This window comes from Charadrius vociferus, unplaced genomic scaffold (genome assembly GCF_000708025.1).
Source record: "Charadrius vociferus isolate BGI_N301 unplaced genomic scaffold, ASM70802v2 scaffold263, whole genome shotgun sequence".
NCBI lineage: Eukaryota > Metazoa > Chordata > Aves > Charadriiformes > Charadriidae > Charadrius > Charadrius vociferus.
In genome coordinates, this window is record NW_009647769.1 from 343,838 (window position 1) to 365,677 (window position 21,840).

Below are 21,840 nucleotides of genomic sequence, written 5' to 3' on the forward strand. Positions count from 1 at the left end.
GCGGGGAGCGGCCTGCGGGGAATCGGCCGGATGGGGCGTCAGGGGCTGCGAGCCCCGATAGGCTCCGAAATTGGGAAGGGAGCCCTGTCATACCCTCAGTTCCGCTGCGGAGCCGCAACCTGACGTTTGCAGCGTTAATTAGGCATAAAATTCGGGTTTGCTTCTCCGGCGACATGCCACGCACCTGTTCGTTCCCTTCGAGTCGGAGGGAGGTCGGTATTGCTTAGCTCAGGGGGTGGGGGGCACTTCTCAAGCTTTTTCTGATTTAAATGTTTTCTGGCTGTGGAAAGGTCATAATTTAACCGACTGTAGTCTTACTGATTAAAGCTACTCTAAAATAATAGACAAAGTTATGTGCTATAACACACAAGAATAAGAAAGACTCAGCAATTTTAGTTACTTAACAACTGATCTGGAGTGTGTTTAGGTAGCTTTTTTTCTCTAAAACCATGTAGTAGGGTTTGTTGTCTTTGGTTTTTTTTTTCACCTAAAACCATGAGTTTAGGGTGGTTATAGACTATGTAACCTGCTTCTTTGTTTCTTAAGTTGTAGCAGCTTAAGGTCTTTTTTGTTTTCTAGGAGATGCTGGAAGCACTGAAGGCGCTCTCGACCTTTTTTGTCGAAAACAGTTTGCGCACCCGAAGAAACTTGCGTGGAGACATTGAACGACGAAGCCTAGCCATAAACGAAGAATTTGTCCACATATTCAAGCAAGTTAAAGAGGTAACATTTTTGCAGTGTGACTAATGATCTTGTGAGAATACTGCTGTGTAATTTAAAGTTTAAAAAAAGGAAAAAGGATTAAGAGAGATTTTGACTTTCCAGGGGAAATATATTTTTACAGTAAAATTGTTCCATTGCTTGTTTCATTTGATGAAAATTCTGCACAGAGAGAAGTGATGTTGCAAACAGATAAAAATCCCTGTAACTTGGGCATCTCGTTTTGGTGGGATGAAGCTGGGCCAAGACATGGCATTTCTGATTTAAAACACAGTTACTGTTATTTTAACTTATTTAGGAGCTTGAGAGTATAAACGAAGATGTGCAAGCAATGAGCAGCTGCTGTGAAGATATGTCCAGTCGTTTGAAGGTAACATATAAACAGATATGTTTTATATATTTTTCCTTTTAAGGTGCAACTGTTTTCTTTCAAAAGGATAAATAGTTATTTTGGAGGATTAACAGCGACACTGACGTGTTTCCATAGTATGTGGTTTATGTTACTTTAGGATATTAATATGATTCTTCTTATTTATTTAGAAAATGTATTGAGGAAATAATTTTAATTTCTTCCAAATTGCAAATCAGAATGGAGCAATAATCTTATTTTTAGAATAGCAATGCGATGTCCATTTGTGCGTGAGTGGAGAGAAAATATTTTATTAGATTGGATGTGTGTGAGATTAAAGGGTTAATTACATTTGCGTATTTCTGTTTAAAATTTATGTGCCTTTCACATTGACTACCTGTGTTGAGTTAATGTGTTTGTGTAAATACCTCAAGTACATTCATAAGAAAGTATCTTGTAATCCAAAGAGGGAGACAAATCCAGTGTGCCATCTTTGTTCTATTGGTTTTGTTTCATAACATTGTCTCAAAATGCTGATATGCAACAAACCCAATTCTGTTTCATATTAATCTTGAATCCATAATATCCTAGGGGGATAAAAAAATGTGTTTTATAATGTGTTACTAAATCTGGCTTGGGTTCAGTGTTCAAGTTTAATATTCAGTACAGTGATGAGTTTAAAAGGTTATGGATGCTGAAGTGTACATGCTTTGCCAAACCAAATCTGTTCTGAATATAGCACCTAAGTTATAGTATGTGACTGAAAATCCTACACTAAAAAATCCTGTGAAAACAATTGCTTTTTTTCCTCCTAATATGTCTGTGTGGACTTTAGATGTCCCCCTGCTTAGATGAATAGGTTTCATAGTCCTTGTGTGTAATTCCCATAAGGTTGGTTGTAGTTTGATGAACTTGTTCCAAAAAGTGTGAGCGTACAGTGTAGCCCACTGCAGTACTTAATTTTCAATTTTGGAAGGCAGTGGGTAGTGCACCTCAGAGGTCTCAGATCTTTTTGAACACTGTTAATGTGGATGTATTCCCTAGTGCAGTTCAGGAACTGTTTGATTAATCTCTTAGATGTGGAAATGAGTCAAGTGTCCATGCAGATTTTTGCTCTTTTCTGGCTTTAGATCATGAAGTGTAACTATCATCTGTGATTTTTTTTTTTTTTTTTTGCCAGAGTAGAGCCATCCTGCAGTGATTTCTTTTTTTGTTAAAGTCAGAAGGTAGTTTTATTCTGTGCCCCACAGGAGGTTTCCTCTAGAGCACTGTAGAACTTGTAACATGTCTCAATACAACCCATTTTTTCTTTGTCTGTATGAATGTAAGGTAAGTTAATAAGCCCATGAACAGTTGTCAAATACTCCGGTATTTTATCTGCAATAGAACGTGAAGACTTGCAAGCATGTGCTCAAGCTGAGTAAGAAGACAAGAATGAACTAAGTAGAGCAAATAGAAGAAATAAAGAGGAGGATCTGTAGCATATAAGGCAGATGAGTGTGCTAGGAAAGCAGTGTAGTAAGAGAGCAGAACAAATACGAGATATGAAAGGGACTATATATTGATAAGCCAAGTAGCTTTCTGCCTTTTTTATTTTGTAAGTTTTTAACACCATCCAATCCAAATAACCAGATCCTGTCAGATCTGATTTCAGGACAGTGACTTGATAAATGCAATGGCTGGAAGAGAGGGAAGGAGGCAGGTGCTGCAATGGAATAAAGCACTGGAGTTGAAGGATAATGACAGTTTTAATTAGTTTGCTGAGGCGGGGAGGAAAAGAAAAATATTTCTACTTTGGATCTGCAAGAAACATCGAATATCAGCTTTCTGATTTTTCTGGCATGTCTGACTTTTCTGCCAGTTACCTTGTTTTGCTTAGATGTAAGCTCTTACAGTACATTCATATAATAATAACGGTATCTGGCATGTATTTGAATCCACGTAAACAAACACTGGCTTCCTGGTGTGTCTAGTTAGATCCAGAAAAACTGTTTTTCCTTCCTTTCTGCTGTCCTACTGTTAGCATTCTTCTTGGCAATTAGTACCTCTGTCCAGAAAGTACTGGAAAGGAACCAAGTTTATTTTCCTGTCTTTTTGGTTTATTGAAATCTGCAACTCTGAAGAAAGGCCAGGAGGGGAAGTCTGGAATTAACAAATTTCCATACTGAATATGTTGTAGTAGTTGGTTTTTTGTTAGGCTGAAGCATTGAAAATCAATATTATTAAAAAAAAAAGAAGTTTAAAATACAATTACATTAAGAAATCTAAATATTATTTTTTATGTTAGATATAAAAACTTAAAGATATCTTAAATTATTTTGGAACTACTAAATGTTCAGTAAATTTTGTTGAGTTTTTATTAAATGTGCATGCTTGTCCATAATAGTTTCCTTTAGAAAATTTAGCAGCTGGCACCTCAGTGGTGCCTGCTGTCTATATTCATGGAACAGCTCAGGCTCTCTCTGACTGAAGTTGCACTTGAGTGGTTGCCGTCCTTCTTTCACCTTTCAAAGTGTTCCTGTACCTTGACTGCTTTTCCGTTGTAAGTAATGTAGTGTGGCAGATAGAAAGGCTGAAATGAATCAGTGCACGTATATAATTGCATTAGACCTCTCACGGGTTTCAAGACTGGCATCTGCATCTTGGCAAACATCGTGATTTAGACCTATTACAGTCTTGAAATTATTCACACAAAATATCTTTATAGCTGTTTCCACCTCTTCGCTTGCAATATTATTCCATACTGAATGCATAATGTTTTTGTATTAAATATGAATTAAAAACTGTATGTGAATATAAACATATATAAAGATGAAAATATATATGAATAAGAATGTTAATTTATTTTTTTGTGCCTGAAAAAAAGGGAGAGTTAATGAATACTTGAAGCAGGCCTTTTGTTTCAAGAAGTACACTCTTTAAACTGCTAATTGTCAGAAAGCTTCAAAAGCATTATATGTTTTAAGGGTTGTGTAATACATTTGATATGTTTGTGTTTTTCACATGCTTAACGATTCTCATTATATTCTAGGCAGCAAAGGAACAAACTCAGGACTTGATAGTAAAAACCACAAAACTCCAGGCAGAAAAGTACGTATACCACCTTATTTATGTCTTGAATGCATGACGGTACTGATGGAATTTTCTTTTGGATCTGATTCTGTCCCTCTTATTTCTGAGTAATGACTTCGAGGTTTTTTGTATTTGTACTTTGTTTTTAACACTGTCTGTGTTTTTTAGCTCAATTGGATTAAAACACTGAAGTGTTAGTTTATTACGAAAGGATATGAAAAGAACAGGTGTTAGTGCTTGTTGTCGTCATAATCGGCCTTTTTAGGGAAGAGAATCAGTTACAGTGGTACAACATGTTGAACATGGATGTGCTTTACCTAATGTCAGTTGATAATGTAAGTTGTAGTGTTTTGTAACACATAGGGACCTACTTAGCATCTCACCAGTTTCACAGGCTTCTTGTTAATGCTTCATATCCAGTGGAAGTCACTGTCTTGTTCAGGGGCTGTATGTGGGGATGGAAAGTTGGCTTATAACCTACTCTGCCAATTTTAAAGCAAACTTTGAAGTAGAATCATAGAATGGTTAGAGTTTGAAGGCACCTTAAGGATCACCTATTTCCAGCCCCCCTGCCATGGGCAGGGACACTTTACTAGGCCAGATTGCCCAAAGCTCCATCCAACCTGTCCTTGAACGCTTCCAGGGATGGGGCCTCCACAACTTCTCTGGGCAACCTGTTCCAGTGCCTCACCACTCTCACAGTGAAAAATTTCTTCCTGATATCTGATCTAAATCTGCCCTCTTCCAGTTTAAAACCATTATCCCTCATCCTATCGCGACGTGCTCTTGTAAAAAGTCCCTCTCCAGCTTTCTTGTAGGTCCCCTTCAGATACTAGAAGGCTGCTGTAAGGTCTCCGCAGAGCCTTCTCTTCTCCAACTCTGTCAGCCTGTCTTCATAGGAGAGATGTTCCAACCCTCTGATCATCTTTGTGGCCCTCTTCTGGACCTGCTCCAACAGGTCCATGTTCCTCTTACGTTGGGTGCTCCAGACCTGCACACCATACTGCTGGCCGCACTTCTTTGGATGCAGCCCAGGATACAGTTGGCCTTCTGGGCTGCAAGCTTGCATTGCCAGCTCATGTTGAGCTTCTCATCCACCAACACCCCCAAGTCTTTCTCCTCAGGGCTGCTTTCAATCCGTTCTCCACCCTGCCTGTGTTTGTGCTTTTGGGATTACCTCCACCCAGGTGCAGGACTTTGCACTTGGCCTTGTTGAACTTCGTGGGTTGGCATGAGCCCACTTCTCCATCCCGTCCAAGTCCCTCTGGATGGTGTCCCTCCCCTCCAGTGTGTCAACTGCACCACACAGCTTGGTGTCCTTGGCAAACTTGCTGAGAGTGCACTCAATCCCACTGTGCATGTCACTGACAGAGATGTTGAACAGCACAGGTCCAAGTACTGACCCCTGAGGAACGCCACTTGTCACTGTTTTCCACTTGGACATCGAGCTGTTGACTGCAGCTTTTTGAGTGGGACCATCCAGCTAATTCCTTAATAGCCCTGTGGTCCATGCATCAAATCCATATCTCGCCGATTTAGAGATCAGGAAATACATAAGTCATGTTTAATAAGCCTAACACAGACTACTTTTTCCCTTGGTTCTCCAACCTCTTGTGGAAGAAAAGATTTGTATTTTGCTCTTTTCAGTATTTTTATTCATGGGGAAAGAATAATAGCCTATGACAGATTCAAGTAATCTTTATCATTTTTATGTCTAGGGCATGTGGTTTTACAGCTTTAGCCTTTGTCAGTGTAGAAGAATGAATCTCCTTGCTTTATGAGCTTTCTTCTGAAAATTATTTACAGTTCATTGGAGATTAGAAATAATTATTTCCAGTGATAAATTTCTAGTAGAAATTATGACTTTGGATATCTCTGGGTGCACTTTCAAAATCAGTAGGTGCATGTTGTGGACTGCAGTAGGAAGTGGATTATGTCCTGTGACAGTCTGAATGTGAGGTTAGAGTGTAATCTATACGTATTTTAAAAGTTGAATGTAGAATAAATGCATAAAATACAATACTAGTTGATATAAAATGAAGGATTTAGCAAAGTCACAGTTTTAAGTGAGCAAAAGTCAAGTCTTAGCAAATTTGTTATTTTAAATCCGAGTATGTGAAATAGTAGGACAGAGAAGTGGTTGTCTTTCGTAGTCTGAAGAAAAGGAAAGCTGCTTTGATTCCTTGTTATGAAGCAGAATGGAAGATACCAAGACCAATCCCAAATTATGTATGTCTAATTGGCCTTAAATTCCATTAAAGGAGATTATGCAGACCGTACGTCAGTACTCCTGCAATATAGTTCTTACTCACACAATAGTTTACTTAAAAGACTTTCTGCTAATTCCTTTAAGAGACAGCATCTCCCTAGTGTGAGGAGGAAAAAAGGTTTAGGAAGTAACCTGTCCTTCTAAGGGTCTGTGTGACCTCAGAATGTGCATGTAGGCAAAAGGTTTTTTTGTAAGGCTATTTTGTAAGTACACATGAAATACCCACTAGCAGAAGCCAAACAGTATTTGTGATCTTACAGTGTGATGCTTATGGAAGAATCATAGTGCTGTTTATTAAGAAAGTTAATTTTTTTCCTGGCTAAACTTATGAAAAATTAGTGCAAAAGATATATTTTATTTTTTTTTCCCGTGTGGGACATTGGAGTCACCTTTTCTTTTGACTCATTAAACAACTGGTTCTTCTGATGCATCACTTTGGTTTACATCAGGTGCATGAAGAGGCCTCTGCTACTGAATGTTAGGGGCTTCTTGAAAAGCTGAAATCTTGCCAGCAGTCAAGACAAAATGCAGGTCTTGAATTGCCGATTTCTTCAACTTAACATTTCTTATCCAACAAAGGAGTAAATGGTGAAACTGGGAGGGCATGGCTTCTCTGTCTTCTGAAGGTTATCATAAAATGCTGATTGAAATGCAGAGATGAAAGCTGGACCCGTTCAAAAAGAAGGCCATTGAAACAATGACTGTAAAGCAAGAGGAGTCAGTCTAGAAGGCAGCAGTAATTTTTTAGAGTTCTTCCTGCAAAAAGATGTTTCTTTTCTTATTATGAATGATAGAAATCATCTTCAGATTTCATCAGTCCCCAGTTTCTATTTCTACTCTCTGTGGTCCTACCAGCTGTTTATTTTAGGGTAGGCTTTTCACAAGAAAGTGTGAGTTAGGTAGAAGTTTCTTGAAGTTTAAGATAGTGGTAATTTGTATTTGAATAGCACATTATACTAGAATTTTCTGTGTAATTTTTTAATTTAACATCAAAATATTAAAAAAAATTCCATTTTATGTGCCACAGTATTTGTGAGTTAAGTTCTTAAACCAGTACTGAGTAATAGTATGTTTTTTACTAATTTTATGTTGCAGGGTAGTGTTTATGTTCTTCCTTTTCACATTATTTATGTTCTTTTTCATAATGATAGTTACTGAACATTTTGTTACAGCAGAGATAATACGTCCATTGTTTTGCTAAACCAGTTGTTTACAGTGTCCTTAAGGAAGGTTATTTTGACTCTGCCCTTCTCACTGAGTACTATATGAAGTCTTGATTCTTACGGTTTTTAGTCATTTTTAAAAAATAACTTCAGAAGTTATTTTGATTTGAAGAGATTTGATATGCAAGCTATTGGTAAAAAAAAAGGGTCTTCTATTATACTTCTCATTTATCTGATTTACATTAGCCGACCATTTTCTCGTAGGAGGGAAACGTTATGATTTGATTCAGTGTTCTAAAACTGAAGGGAGACAGTAAACTTTCAGATGCATTTAGTGCATTTATGGTAATAAGGGATTTAAATTTTAAAAAATATTTTATTATTGTATTTGAAAATTTAGGGAAAATGGGTGGCTGTCTTTACTTGGTTAATAAGATGAAGATAGAAAGTTACTTAGGCAAATATCTGAGTTAGTGTTTCACAGCTTTTTAGTTACTTCGCTTGATTTTCTTAGAATACATTAGCTCTGGCTTTGATCAAAGATGTTTAATTGTCTTTCTGTAATAGTCTAAAGACTGTTTTCACTAAATGACAGGTGGAACCTTTGGCTTGGGTAAGCCCTCTTCATGCTTAGTCAGTTCTTGCGGAATGTAAATTTTGTCAAAAGATGTTCTAATTTAAAGCAAACTGCAATTAAAAGAACAGAATGTTCACTTCAAAACTGGAGAAAGAAGTCGATAGCTAATGTCTTTTTGATCGGAGTTGTAACGTTATTCCTCTAGCTGTACAAAGAAAAAAAAAAAGGGAAGATTGAAATAGTAACTGAACTATTTTCTTAGACTGCAACACTTTTTGACCTTGCAAATGTAAATATCTCTTCAGAAAAATTTTCCCTATGTGGCATTTGAACCTGTGTAGTGGGTGTTTGTTGGTTGGTTGGTTTTTTAATCAAGAACTGCATGACAGCAGTGAAGAATAGTTTCCCGAAGATGCAGAGTGGCCGTGGGAACTTGAATATGAGGATGAACATTTGAAATAAGAATGCTTGTTCATGCTTTCTTTCTTGCATGTATTCTTTCTCTTCTGCGATGCTTGCAAAGGAATGGCTGTGTTGGTGGTTCTGTGTGGGTTCTAGGTTTCTTATGCTAAGTGGTTTTTGCATTGTATTATCACTGATACGCTTAGATGTAGTTCAAGATGATTTTCAATTTCCCAAGCTTCTTACCTGAGCTCTTTGGTCATCCTAGTCTCAAATTTGTGGTTGGAAGGTACAGTGGTCTACCTGCAGTATCCTGTAGGTATCCTTTGGGACTTCCTGTGTTGGTAAATTGTGTGAGTTGAGAAACTAAATTAAGTAGCTGGGGTAGGAAAAAAGATGTCAATCTCAGATTTAAGTTAAAACTTCTGCATTCTTAGGTTGTTGCTTTGCAGAATTGTTTTTCTTGTAACTTAGTTTTTGAGCTTTGGACCTTATTTGGCATAAATGCTAAATAGAGTATGTTACTTAAATAACATTAGAAAAGTAATCTTCCATTAATACAATTGCATTTTTATATTTGTGAATATGTCAGAGTTCATGCATTTCTTTGGTCGATTAGGTTGCTTGTTCTGAATTTATTTTCTCTATAAGCACTAGTTAAAATTTCTGTACATTAGAAGCAGAACAGTTTCCCTTCATGTTATTTAAATTATGGAATCTGCTTAACGTAAGCACTAGAGTGGGTTTTTTCCTCTTCTCTCCTTAAAATTGAGACTTATCACAACTCAATAGAATCACGTAGTGTGAAATAAAGTAGTCCAAACCATTCAACCCATCTTTCTATAACATAAGGTTAATTTATTGCTGTTGAGCAATGTAGTCTTGAATAGAATGGGTTTTTTAGTGTATTTCATAAGAACTTTTGATAATAAAGAAAAACTGAGGTACTTCATTTAGGTAGTTTCTGTGAATTGTTAACAATCCAATTGTTAACACTTCCACTTCAGTATCTTCAGTAGATTTCTATACATTTACTTGAGCACACTAATACTGCTTTCAGGTTGCATTAGGCTTTTTATGTATAGTAATAAGGAGATTAGTTTGTTTTCAAACAACATCTGCTGCGTTTTTAAAGATGTGGGTTTGTTTATTGCCATTGCTAATAGGCTGACAAAAAAAAAAGGATCTTGCTCCTTGAAGTGAGATTTTAAGAAGAGCTTCCTGTGGCTTGTCAGTTCTCTTGTTGTACCCAAGTTTAGTTCTTTTTTTCTTTGTGTGAGACTAAACACCTACTTGCAGTACTAAAATACTTCACCTTGAATTTGCCTGGAGTTCAGTAGTTCCCAAACCAGAGAAGTAACAGTTCAGTTCCAAAATACTGTATGCAGAATGCCAGAAGCGTGGCTTCAGAGTAGTCCTACCAGCCACATAATGGTAAGGTATGGTGCAAGATTGTATTTGAGGTTAGCCACAAATGACAGTCGTGGATCTAACAATTGAAGAAAGAGACTGGAAGGTAATAGTCACAATATTAATTCTTATAAAATTAAGTAAGGGCGATTATGTGAGTGTGTGTGTGGATGGGCTCAGGGAGATCATGGAAAATAAGCCTGCAGAAATATATTATTGATGAGAGTCAGAAGTAGTTTTCTGGAAGTAAAGACCACCATACTCTGAAAACTGTCTGAAAGAATGGGAATGGAAATGGCTTGAACAGATATTTTTTTTGAGTCAGGCTAAAGTTTCCGAGGTTATGCACCTGAACACTTTTACACATTATCTTGTTTGCTAGCTTCTATGAATTGTGTTCTCAAACAAGAGCAAGAGATGTGTTTTGATGTCAGAGTCCTTATGAGTTCTGTTGATTCTGCAAAATCAGTTTCTGTAGCACTAGGATTGTTCCAGTTTTTAAAAATACCATTAAATATTATTCCCAAACATATTTAGGAATGCAGCAGTGTGTACTTTATTTTCATTTAATTACATTCAGAGTTGCTCTTTATTTAAATTCGACAAGCACAGTTCTTGGACTTCAGTGAGTGGTTTGACTGTCACCTGTGTGCCCAATACAAGGTCAAAAGTCTTAGGAAAAATGTTTCTTAGTGAACATCTTCAGTAGTGCTACACTACAGATTTCTCGTGCTTGTCTCGTGGTGGTGCTTTTTTCCCTTTCTTTTTTAAGAAATAGCTTTTTCGACATTGTCAATTTGGAAATGATGCAGGAAGTTCAGCAGTATTTGTAGCAGGTTAGAGAGGTTTTCTTTCATCAGCATATGCTGAGAAAAGTGGTGATGTGGTGGTTTGCACTGATGAGATGTGTTTCATGTTTTGACCTTTTGAAACTTGTAATTACATTTATTCATGTGAATATGCTTCATGAGAAAAAGCAGTGATTGCCTAAACTGAATTATAATCTCATGTAGGGGAGAGTGAAGGCTTGAAATTCTGAGGCTGATTTTCTTTCCTGATTTGTACCAAAGTAAAGCATAGGTAACAAGGCGTAACACAGGAATGGGAACATCTAAAATGGATCTGAAGAAAAAAAAAAACAACCCTAATTTGTCTCATTCTGGCCATGAGCAGCAGAGAAAGTGCAAAGCCTTATTTCCTGCCAGCTTTTCTGACAGGCAGCCATGTACTCTGTTGAGTCAGGAAGTGCTCTTGATCAGTATGAAATGAGGCATGCTCTTACAGGTTGAGAAACGTTCATCGGAAGTGCAGAATCAGTTATGTGATACCATTCCTGATAGACTGATGTTTGTCTGATCTGCTCTCAGAAGAAAAGACCAGGAACAGAGAGCCTCTGGTCTTCCCTGGAAATTGATTTTCATGCTTTATTGTTTTCCTACTATCTGATTTAGTTCTCCTTTTGGTGCTGGTTAAGCTCATTTGTTCTGTTCTTATTCCAGGTGGATGTAGAGAACAGTGTGGTATTTTCATTTTAAAATTTGATGGTAAATTTGAAGCTAGACTAAGCAGGTCCCTTTCAAATGTTTTTATATCAGATTGTATAAAAGATATACTGAAGATATCAGTCTGTTTGGTACGACAGCATCAACTAGCTCACCTCTACACGATGGAAGAGAATCAATTTACTGGAAATACACTAATTTTTAACTTAATCTCTGTTTGCAAGTTAGAAACCATATTTTGTATCTTAACCATTGCTGAACAGTGATTTACTTAGTATGTATATATTACATGATCGCTGTGAAGTTTTGTAACTGAAAATTACTTACCCAGACTATTCTGTAGATACATAATAATGGTGTTTATAGGAAGCCTGATTGGTATGCAAGTAGAAAATTGTTAAATCTATGAATTTATTTACAGCGTGTAAAGCTGTAAACTAGCGTTTAGTAATTTGTTTGGCAAGATTTAAATCATTTCAGTGCAGTTAGTGTGTTCTGTTGTTAAACGTTTTGATTTAGTCTTTTTGATTTTTACATATTTATTTTTAGAGCAGAATGTATTATATGGCAGGGCTGCAGCATTGCAGGCTAGCTGTCTTGAGATAGGGATTACAGATGGGAGAAACCTTCGAAGTTCAAGTCCGCTCTCCTGCTGCAAGCTATCATTTGCATGATCACTTTCATAAACTCATCAACTAGTCAACATAGAACCGGTTAATTATTTTTGCATTTTGTATGTGTTGCTGTTCTTGGAACACTTACCTCAAAACCTCATTCTTTCCAGTAAAAGCCTCTCCCTAATTTTCAGCCTAATTCTTGGATATCAGTTGGCTGTTTTCTCATTTTGTCCTAAGAGCTTTCTCCTTCTCCTCTCGTAAATTAGGTTCTCCATTCCAATGATCGTCCTGCTAGCTCTGGTCTGATGGGAGTCCGTTATTCTTGAACACAGATGATCAGCATTGTGATCTGTTTTCTAGATAAGATCTCACTAACTGCTGCTGTTTTCCTGTATCCTGGGAACGTTAGACAATTCACTATGATTTTCTGTGCCTTTCTAATTTTTAATTAAGGAGAAAATTTCATAATTAAATTCTAAGATGGAATTGGTCACTGAATACCTTCTCACAGTATTTCAGTTCTCCTTTAATAAAAGATGTGTTTGACAGACAAAATGTAGAATAAAAACATTTGTTCTCAGCATTTACAAATGGATTTTTGCGCCTGGTACTTATGCTTAAGAATGGTTTCCTAACACTTAGTTGTGTTTAGATGTTTTGTTATATAGTCTTGTCTATTTGCCTTCCACAAAAACCATCACAGAAGAATAATCTTTCCAGCTGCTGCTGAAAAGCATTTATACATGTCTGCTAAAGATGGTTGTTATTTCATTATGAGTTAGAAATACTCCATCTTTTTGAGGCTTTAAAAATGTGTTGAATCCTCAGTACCAGAAATTGAAAGTAATTTCAGAACATGCTGCTGTCACTTGTCCTAGGTGAAGGAAGCTAGCAGATTTTTATGCTGTACTTGCTGGCAAGATAAAATTAAACTTTGGAAAAGCTTGTTTCTCCTCCATCTCATTTTTTCAGCTGTCTAGGTGATAATCCTAACAAACAGTGCACATTTGTATTTGATTCAAGGGAAAAGTGCATGAAGTGCATAGTTTTCCCAGCCTTTTGAGTTCTCTTGCAAAAGAATTCTGTCTCCCTGGAAACGATTAAAACTGGGGAAATTGCTCTTTGTTGGAGTCCCGTCCCCCACCCAAGCTCCAGAGTCTACCAGTGCTTGGCACTTCCCCCTTTGCATCAGTGCCGTGTTCCCAGGATCTGTTAGTTTTGTTCCTTTATGCAGGGATAACTTCTGTAAAAGAAAAAGGGGAAAAAAAAAATATATCTTTGGGATAACAGCACAGTGTGGCCTTTCCTCTGCTGTACTGCGCTTGCTTAGAACACAATTTAGAAATTATTATGTTTACAGAAAGGCCAGTGGGTCTTGAAATGACCAAGTGTGCGCACAGGTACTGATTGCTGTAGGTTATATGCAATATGGTCTTACTCCAGCTTTTGTTGTTTCCTGCATTGTGTTTTACATAGCACTTAGCACAGTGAAATAACTATAGCAAATTTGACTGATATTTTAATGTTTCCCTGCTTTAATAAAATTAATTAAATTCTAGTTAAATATCCACTGGCTTATGTCTGAGGAAATATGTGTAGGTATGTATATATAAAAAAAATTAAATACCTATGTGAATGTATTGGTCTCATTACTACTGTATGCTGCCAGATATAAGTTAAGGATACATAGTGCGTACATGTTTCGTTCCTGATCAAGCCACTAGGATACAGGATCTCTTTCTCATACAGATTAATAGCCAAGGCAACTTTCATAGCCAGCATAAGCAGAGGTGGCTAACCTGGGTTTTGAAATTGAGTAGCTTGCTGAAATCCCGTGTTCTTTGTAAAGGAACAAAAAGAAGTAGCTTTATCAAAATTCAGTTGCGTGCTTTTAGGTTTAGGATCGATGTTTCTCAGCACTTCAGAATCCCTCTCTTGAGAAAGATAGATGAAACATTGCTGCCCCCTTGAGGCTGTTATTTTGTGTTTACATTGTGGAAGTTTTAACTTGCCAGTATGCTACAGTTCAATACATTGACTCTGTTTTTTACAAATTGATTACTGGGAGTGTGCAGAGTGAGTCAGTGAGCAGTTACAGCAGGTGTTAGCCAAAGACCCTGCCAGGGCTGGGAATGGCTTTAAAGCACAATGTTTGATTGAGCCCTGTTCTCTGTAGCAGCAAAAAGGGAATGAAGGGAGGACTGCGCAGAGTGAGCACTTGCAGAAGGAGAGAGGTTGAGTAGTGAGGTGATCTGCCAGTGTTCATTTTTATAACCCTAGGAGTAAAGGGCGCACAGAATTCCAGAGCAGACTAACGAGCATGCTCTTTGTACAGTTCCTGACTCTGGTCCTTGTTCTTTGAAAGTCTACAACCCTGGATCCAACAAAACTGCAAAGCAAACAGAAAAAAACTGTTATGCCTGGTATGTTGCACTTCTTAAAATCAGACTTCTCTCTGCCTCCAGTTTGATGAAAGTGTCCATTCAAAAAATCTGAAGAACAGGAGGTAATAGTAACTGGATATCTTCTGTAAGAGCACTTACAAGTGTATGCACTCAGGAGGTACAGAGGTTCAAAGAACAGAAGAGTTTCTCAACATCTCATCTGCTCTTGTGTTTGTGGGAGATTCTGTTTGAGTTGAAACCAAAGATCTTGCGTTTGCTTTCTCTAGTCTCTTTCCTACCTTCCTTTTTCTCTCTAAAGGAAGGGTTAATCCAATATAAGTCTTTTCAGCTTTGTGGTTTTTTATTAAATTGAGATTTCCATCACAAGAGGAGAGACTTGGTGGGGCAACTATTAAATAAATTTAATTCACTAAATTACGTTGTCTATTGATTCAGCCAATTCTAATGATGATGACGTTGGTGGATTAGACTTCCTCAGCACAATGGCGTGGAACAGGAATGTGCTGTTGAAAACACCATCATTGGGTAAAATTTTTAGTGTCCTTGCCTGATTTTCAGTCCGAGTAGTGATGAAGCCTCTAGGATTTTTGGGGGGATAAGAGGGAGGGTCCTAATATTTTTTATTATTATTTGTTTTAACTGACTATTGAAATGACCTCTTTTTATACCTCAGAAGAGTTCTGAGGTGTAATTTTCATGAGCAATTTCATAGCAGTAGTGAATTAAGTAGTCATTGCCCCCTTGCCTCTGGCAACTCGCTGTGCTTACGCACCCCTTAGTACAGGGAGGGTGCCTGTACAGAACTTAGTACCCCACAGTCCCATAGTACAGCACTGTGGTAAACTGAATTAGAGAATACATATAACCTCCACCCGCAAAACAATAAATAAAATAAAAACTTGTTTGTTTGGTTGGTTGTTTTTTTCCCCTGCCAGACTTGTTCCCTGGTCTGATTCACTACATGATAGTATAAACAGTGGTTCTGGCACAGTGGAAAGGGCAGTACAGAGCAAGGGTGAGCTGGAACGGCTGAGGCAGCCTAAGCAGCATGGCTCAGGCATCGATGCAATGATAGAATATATTACTACAGAGCAGACCTGATCCATCTTTCATCTGTGTTGGGAGAATGATGTAGTTATCATCAGAAAATCTCTCACAAGCCTAATATTTAATTAAAACCACTCTTTTGCTGGTATTCTCCTGTCTGTTAATTCTTGCGAGTATGTTTCGTAGACAGCTTCTCTTGGTATTTTTTCCTCTGTCTCCAGCTGAAGTTACAGCATGGATTCCTTGCTTCAGATTTTATCACCTAATCTTCCTGCTGAAAATCTACTGAATGTGTTCAAAGTGGTGTTCTTCCATTCTTCCACTGTGTTGAGGTCTACCACACTTTCTGTGTCAGAAAAACTTATCAGTGGGGCTGGAAAACAGTGCCAGATCTGTTTAGGTTTGAAGATAGTCTTGTGTGTTCTCACCCTGATACAAGAGATTTGGACAAAGTTATTCAAAGCGAAAGATTGGGCAGCTTCAATCCCTTCAGACCTATCACCTCACACATCTCCCCTCTCTGCCCCCAGAGTGTTTTGCTACTTCCCATTCTCTCCTGAATCTCTCTCCTCATTCCCCATTCCTTGTGCTAGAAAACTGACTCCACCTCCTTGCCAAACCATCATAATGCTTTTCAATCTCTTTCCTCCCTTCAAAATACTTTTCCTTTCTTCCTGTACCTGCATTTTCTTGTTTCCAAGCTGTGTATGCGGACTTGAGCCCTCCCTCCTTAGACTTCTTCCCTGTTCTTCCTCACTTTCAGTGAGCTACCACCAGACTGCTTGGAAAGTGCTATAATTTTTTCATGGATACATCTGCTGTCATTGGCTGTTTAGTTGACCAAAATTATCCTCCATCGCTCTTGTTCCTTCCCCGAGAAAGATTCAGCTTTGTGCAGACTGATAAGAAGTTTTGTGTTTCCTTTTTGCTTAGGTGTCTTCTGTGTAACTTAAAAGTGCTGGTTGCTTTCCCCTTTGTTTTTCATAATTTTACTGTTAAAACACTGTTAGATTTTTATATTCCCTCCTTCTCACGGTTTGGAATGATAGAGCACTGACAATTGCCAAAGACTTCCTCTGATCTCTGAAAGAGTTTGTGGAACTGCAGGATGGGAAGGCTATCTGTGTCTACAGAAGGGAAGCCAGTTTTCTGTGCTTCTTACAGCTGAATGCAGTCCAGACACTAATTGGGTAGTAGAGAAGTGGTAAATAAGTAAGTAAAAGCTTACTTTTCAAGCTTTGATCTTGCAAGGAAATTTAATTATTGCAGTCAGTGTTAGGAGTGTACTTGCCTGTCTTACCACCTTATAAATAACAGTGTATTTATCTTGCAGTAATTACTTTGGAAGCTGAAATGGTTTTAAAGTAATTGAGCCTTGTTCTTCTACAAATAACTAAGTAGTGTCTTCTCAATGTCCCGAAAAAGTAGTCTTTATTTCCTGGAATGCAGTGTGCTAAAACCACAGTTCGAGCAATTTTTCTGTTGCTGCAGGAATTCCAGGCCCTTCCTGTGGAATAAAACTATATTCATTTGGGTCCTGTGGTTGTAAGGTGTGTGCAAAAAGATGTCGCCCGCGAGATGGCTCAAATGTTACATCCCTGCTGTGTTTATTTCAGGAAGGGTAATGAACAAGAGAATCAGCCATTACATTTTGATTGCTTGTGAGATTAGTAAATTTGTATCCCAACTGTACGTTGTTAAAAAGAAATGGATCTGTTTTACGGAAAAGTAGAGTAATCTAATGATGATTTTCTCATTTTGGGTGCTACAGCTTTTTGTGTCTCTCTGAAAGCATGAGCTGAAACCCCATTCTTTCCTTGATGTATTTGAAAGGAAATAACTGCAAGCATCACAACTGTACACAAAGTATGTCGATTAGAGAACATGTGATACAAACACTAAAGGAATATTTTTTTTAAAGAACTTACTAGATTTCAAATGTGCTAACTTACCTTTATATTGTCTTTACTCTGTAATCTATGTAAGCTTATTAGAAAATTGTATGTGAAGATGCAACTCAAGTGTTTTGATGGCAAGAACATACTATTAGAATTTAATAACACCTATTTCTAATGCTAATGCTATTTCCAAAAGTATATATAGCGAAATAAATCTGAAATAAGCATAAAAAGGTAATGTCCTCTTCACTTTGTTTTATTACAGCCAGAGACTAGAAATGAAAGCACAAGTTGCAGACGCATTCATAGCAAAATTCCAACTGACACCGGATGAAATGAACCTCCTTCGAGGCACGAAAGATGAGCCAATTACTGAGGTAGCTCAATGAACATTAAAAGCTTTGCCCTAAACTAAAATGTAGAAGTGTCCTAGCTGAATTGTACATGAGATCTTATTATCAGTTTGTAATTTAATTTTTTTATGGAGGAATGTACCTTTTAACAGAATGGTGAATTTCTGATGAGTTTGAAATGTGTGATGAAAGATTCAAGTAACAGGAAAGAAAATCAACATTAAATTCTGATTTGTGTAATGAGCATAAGGGGCCAATGAGCTATCGTGTGGTTCTACACTTAAAAAGATCTTTATGAAGTCTGAATTTTCAGAGAAGATGTTTTACAACTTTGTCACACTCAAATAAAGCAAATGAGAAATTTGCAGCGCCTCAGTAATATGTAGCACAACCCTTGTGCATGTGTGTGTGCATTGTGTATATGCATGTATATAGGTTACTCGGTGACTTGCAACAATGTAAGCTGAGACTTTCCCTCATTATTATTTGGTTGATGCAGATATTGGGTGCTGATTCACTTTTAGCCACCTTCCAAAACAAGTTTTTGAATACATTTATGGTTTGAATAAGAAGGCACATTGTTCTGCAGTAAGAGCAAACTGAATGATGAGACAATTGAGTACACTTAATAGATTTTTATTATTGTAGCTGCATAGAAACCTTCACTTAAATGTAGACTACCTGCTGAGACATACTATCTCATTTCCACAGGCATCCTGTTTGCAGTTAAAGCATTATTAAAGACATGGAACAGATAACCATAAACAGTGCTAATGAAAGCATAAATGGAATGTGTTAAATGATTGTGCACTTGAGTAATTGCTGTGTGCTTTTGTACCAACTATTACCATGAAAGAACATTCAGGTTTCTAAAACGCACACGTTGCAGGGAACAATGACAGCAATGCTGTGCCATTTATTCAGTGCTTGGTTCACAGCAGAACAAGGATTAGTCTTTTTGATACTTTGATCTGTCTAAAAAATGTGCAGAAGTAACTGAGATATAATCCTAGTTGTGCTACCGAAATGGCGGAGTTGAGTAAAATCATGTGTGTGTTTTTCCCCTATGATAGAATCAACCGGCGTGCTTAAAACACTTTTAGTTAGGCTTCTGTTTTGGTGGTTTTTTAGGGCTTTTTTTTTTTTCCTGGAGGTTGGAGTGATTTGGGGTTTTGTAAAAGCATGACCTTCAACACAGTCGATGCAAGGCAGTAGGTTAAATCACTGTCCTACTGCACTTAGAATATGTATGTTTTTATGAGACTTCAGCCAGAATGAAACTCTGCTTTCCTGAGGCAAACTGTGTTCAATTCACAAAAGATGTAACAGTTATATCTAAATTCTCTAGTCCCCTCCATGGTGTTTGAAAATGTTAGTCAATTTCCATTTGCTCTCTAAAACAATAACAAAATAACTTTTTTGGCCATGTGTCCCTGTTTTCTAGGTTTTTTTTCCTTCTTGCTGCTGAGTTATTCAGGGGAGAAAGATTGTGCTGGAAAACCTTGGTCTAGTTTATTGCAAATGTTTGATTTTTCTTTGAAATTGTTACCCCATGATATGAAAACAAAAAATATCAGCCTATAATCATTGTACTTTCCAATGCTGCAGTTCGCTCTTTAGTTGCTAACATTAATGTGGAGAAGATGATGGAATGCATAGTAAAGTCCTCAAAATCTTGCCAAATTTTAACTAATAAATGTAAAACACACACCTGCTACATAAAAGTCAGGTTAAAAACACATCTTTGCCGCTATTAATTTTTCTTTGTGGAAAAGAGGCATGATGCAATGGGAAAGAAAATAATCCTAAGGGTCCTAAGGTGAAATGAAAGGTGAGAGGTGGTGGAGGGGGAATTGTGTTTTAAAAGCAGCACTTGGAACACAGACCTGCAAGGAACATAAATGTGGAATTGACATAGGGAGTATAGAGTGCTAGAGATTTGAATGAGAAGTTACTACTTTTAAACACAGCTTTTTTTTTCTCTCTCTCTCTCTCACTTATTTTTTTTTTTAATTGATTTAGGATTTATTCAAGGCTTTGGGAAGAGTAAAGCAAATTCATGATGATGTCAAGATTCTCCTCCGGACAAATCAGCAAAGGGCGGGGTGAGTGCTTCTTAAATGAGTGCAAGATAACCATTTACTGGTTAAAAGCAGAAGTTACAGCAAGATCTTATTCTTTACTTCATATGACTGTACAGATTATTTAACAAAAAAACCCAACCCAAAATAGCAATGTATTTTTAAATGTTCATAATTTTAATAACAGCGTGTTTTATTTGATTTCCACATGCCTTTGCTAGTAGTACCTTAAATTGTATTTGCAAATAAAATCTTTTTGTCTTGTAGCTTGGAAATTATGGAACAGATGGCTTTACTGCAAGAGACATCTTATGAACGACTTTACAGATGGACTCAAAGTAGGACTAAGAATGTTTTTATGTTTATGAATATTATTATGATGATTCCTTTAATTCCTTGTTGTGGATTGAACTCAGCAAAAATCCTTTCCAAGATTTATTAACAAGACTTTGGGTTTCCTTCTTAGTGAAAGATTTGTTGTGAACCAAAGAGTTAATTGGGGATTCTCTCCTTTTTTGGGCCAATCTCATCTCTGTTTGTAAAAGTGTATTATTTATTTGTATTTTTAGATGGTTTTCCACAGAGAACAACTACTACAGTTTGGTAGTCTAAGCAAATTAAGTGTATTGCATTTAATTTTGATGCAGGTTACATGGAAGTTGTTGTTTTTGACGATTTGGTAGTAAGATCTAGTTTAGTAGGAGGAGTGGCTTATTACCTTTAAAAAAGAACCTTATTTTACCAGGATGCTCTTTGAATGATAGTAGGTGATTGTTTTTTTACATGTGTGTTCCGGATCCAAGCATCAGTGCCCGATGTAACATCTTGATAGTGTAAAATGTAGATGCTTTTTTGCTACTTCTTTCTTCTCCTAAGACACTGACTAGGAAGATTTGTGGAAAAAAAAAAAGCTGGTGCAATGTGATATATTTGTTAGCTGTTCTTCAGTGGATGCTGAAACCTCAAATAATGGTTGTGGTTTCATCCTAATGAAAATTCATAATTTTTATGCTGATGTTTGATTTATTTTGTATGATTTCCACATTCATGCATGGAATATACGAGATTGCATAGTTAATGTGATTAAAGTAAAAAAACCCAACCGAAAAACAAAACAAACCCACAGCTTGCTTAAATACTTGCTCCGTTTTTTCTTAATAGTTTACCTGGAATGTGGTAAACAGTTATAAAGGAGGCTGACAGAATTCTGATGGTTGAGTGATTTAACATTTATATGTGGGCGCAAACAGCTTCCTTTAATTTTTATTATTGTTGAAATTTGTGTTGTACATCCATTTTACAGTGAAGTACTGCTTATAGGGAAACTTAATTACATTAACACGAACTAGGCCAGGTAGCATATTTTGAAGGCTTCAATTCAAAATCAAAAACTTTTTGAGTTTTTAACTCATTTTCTTGTTTGACAGCTTGTTATTAAAGGTATTGCAGTGTAAAGAATGCACTTTTATCTGTGTTGATATTTTATAGATGAATGCAGGACTTTAACACAAGAATCATGTGACATTTCTCCAGTTCTCGCTCAAGCCATGGAAGCCTTACAGGATAGGCCTGTCCTGTATAAGTAAGTACATGTTTGTGATTATCTCTAACAGAAATTAGTATTTCCAGTCTATAAAATGTGAAGATGGACATGAATTACAGTGCCACGGATGGTGGGAATTTAGTCCTGTGTCAGATTTAAAAAAAAATAAAAATAATCATATTTCAACTTCTTTAAATTTCAGAAGTCTTTTGACATAGTTATGGTACAGTAAACATCACTGGACTTTTTCCAACTTACTGGCTTCTAATTAAAATATAATGTCAGACTGTTTTTATTTTAATCTAAATGGAATTGCGAATTTCTGATGCTCTCATTGCAGGGTTTTTCTGAAGGAAAAAAAAAATGCTGTCCAAAATATGTGATTCTTATTTAAATTCCCAAAGTAAAAAATTGATAAAGGCTAATTATCTT

The 21,840-nt window shown here is 36.9% G+C and overlaps 1 protein-coding gene across 1 annotated transcript in view; it reads left to right on the forward strand.

The window, feature by feature from the left end:
• The first annotated feature begins 173 nt into the window (after positions 1-173).
• COG6 (component of oligomeric golgi complex 6) overlaps positions 174-21,840 on the forward strand; it is a 55,654-nt gene continuing 33,987 nt past the window's right edge. The window contains exons 1-8 of the mRNA XM_009882355.1: positions 174-212; positions 580-723; positions 1,019-1,090; positions 4,101-4,159; positions 17,697-17,808; positions 19,807-19,889; positions 20,133-20,203; positions 21,354-21,447. Coding sequence (XP_009880657.1) covers positions 174-212; positions 580-723; positions 1,019-1,090; positions 4,101-4,159; positions 17,697-17,808; positions 19,807-19,889; positions 20,133-20,203; positions 21,354-21,447 — 674 coding nt within the window. The remainder of the gene's footprint in view (positions 213-579; positions 724-1,018; positions 1,091-4,100; positions 4,160-17,696; positions 17,809-19,806; positions 19,890-20,132; positions 20,204-21,353; positions 21,448-21,840) is intronic.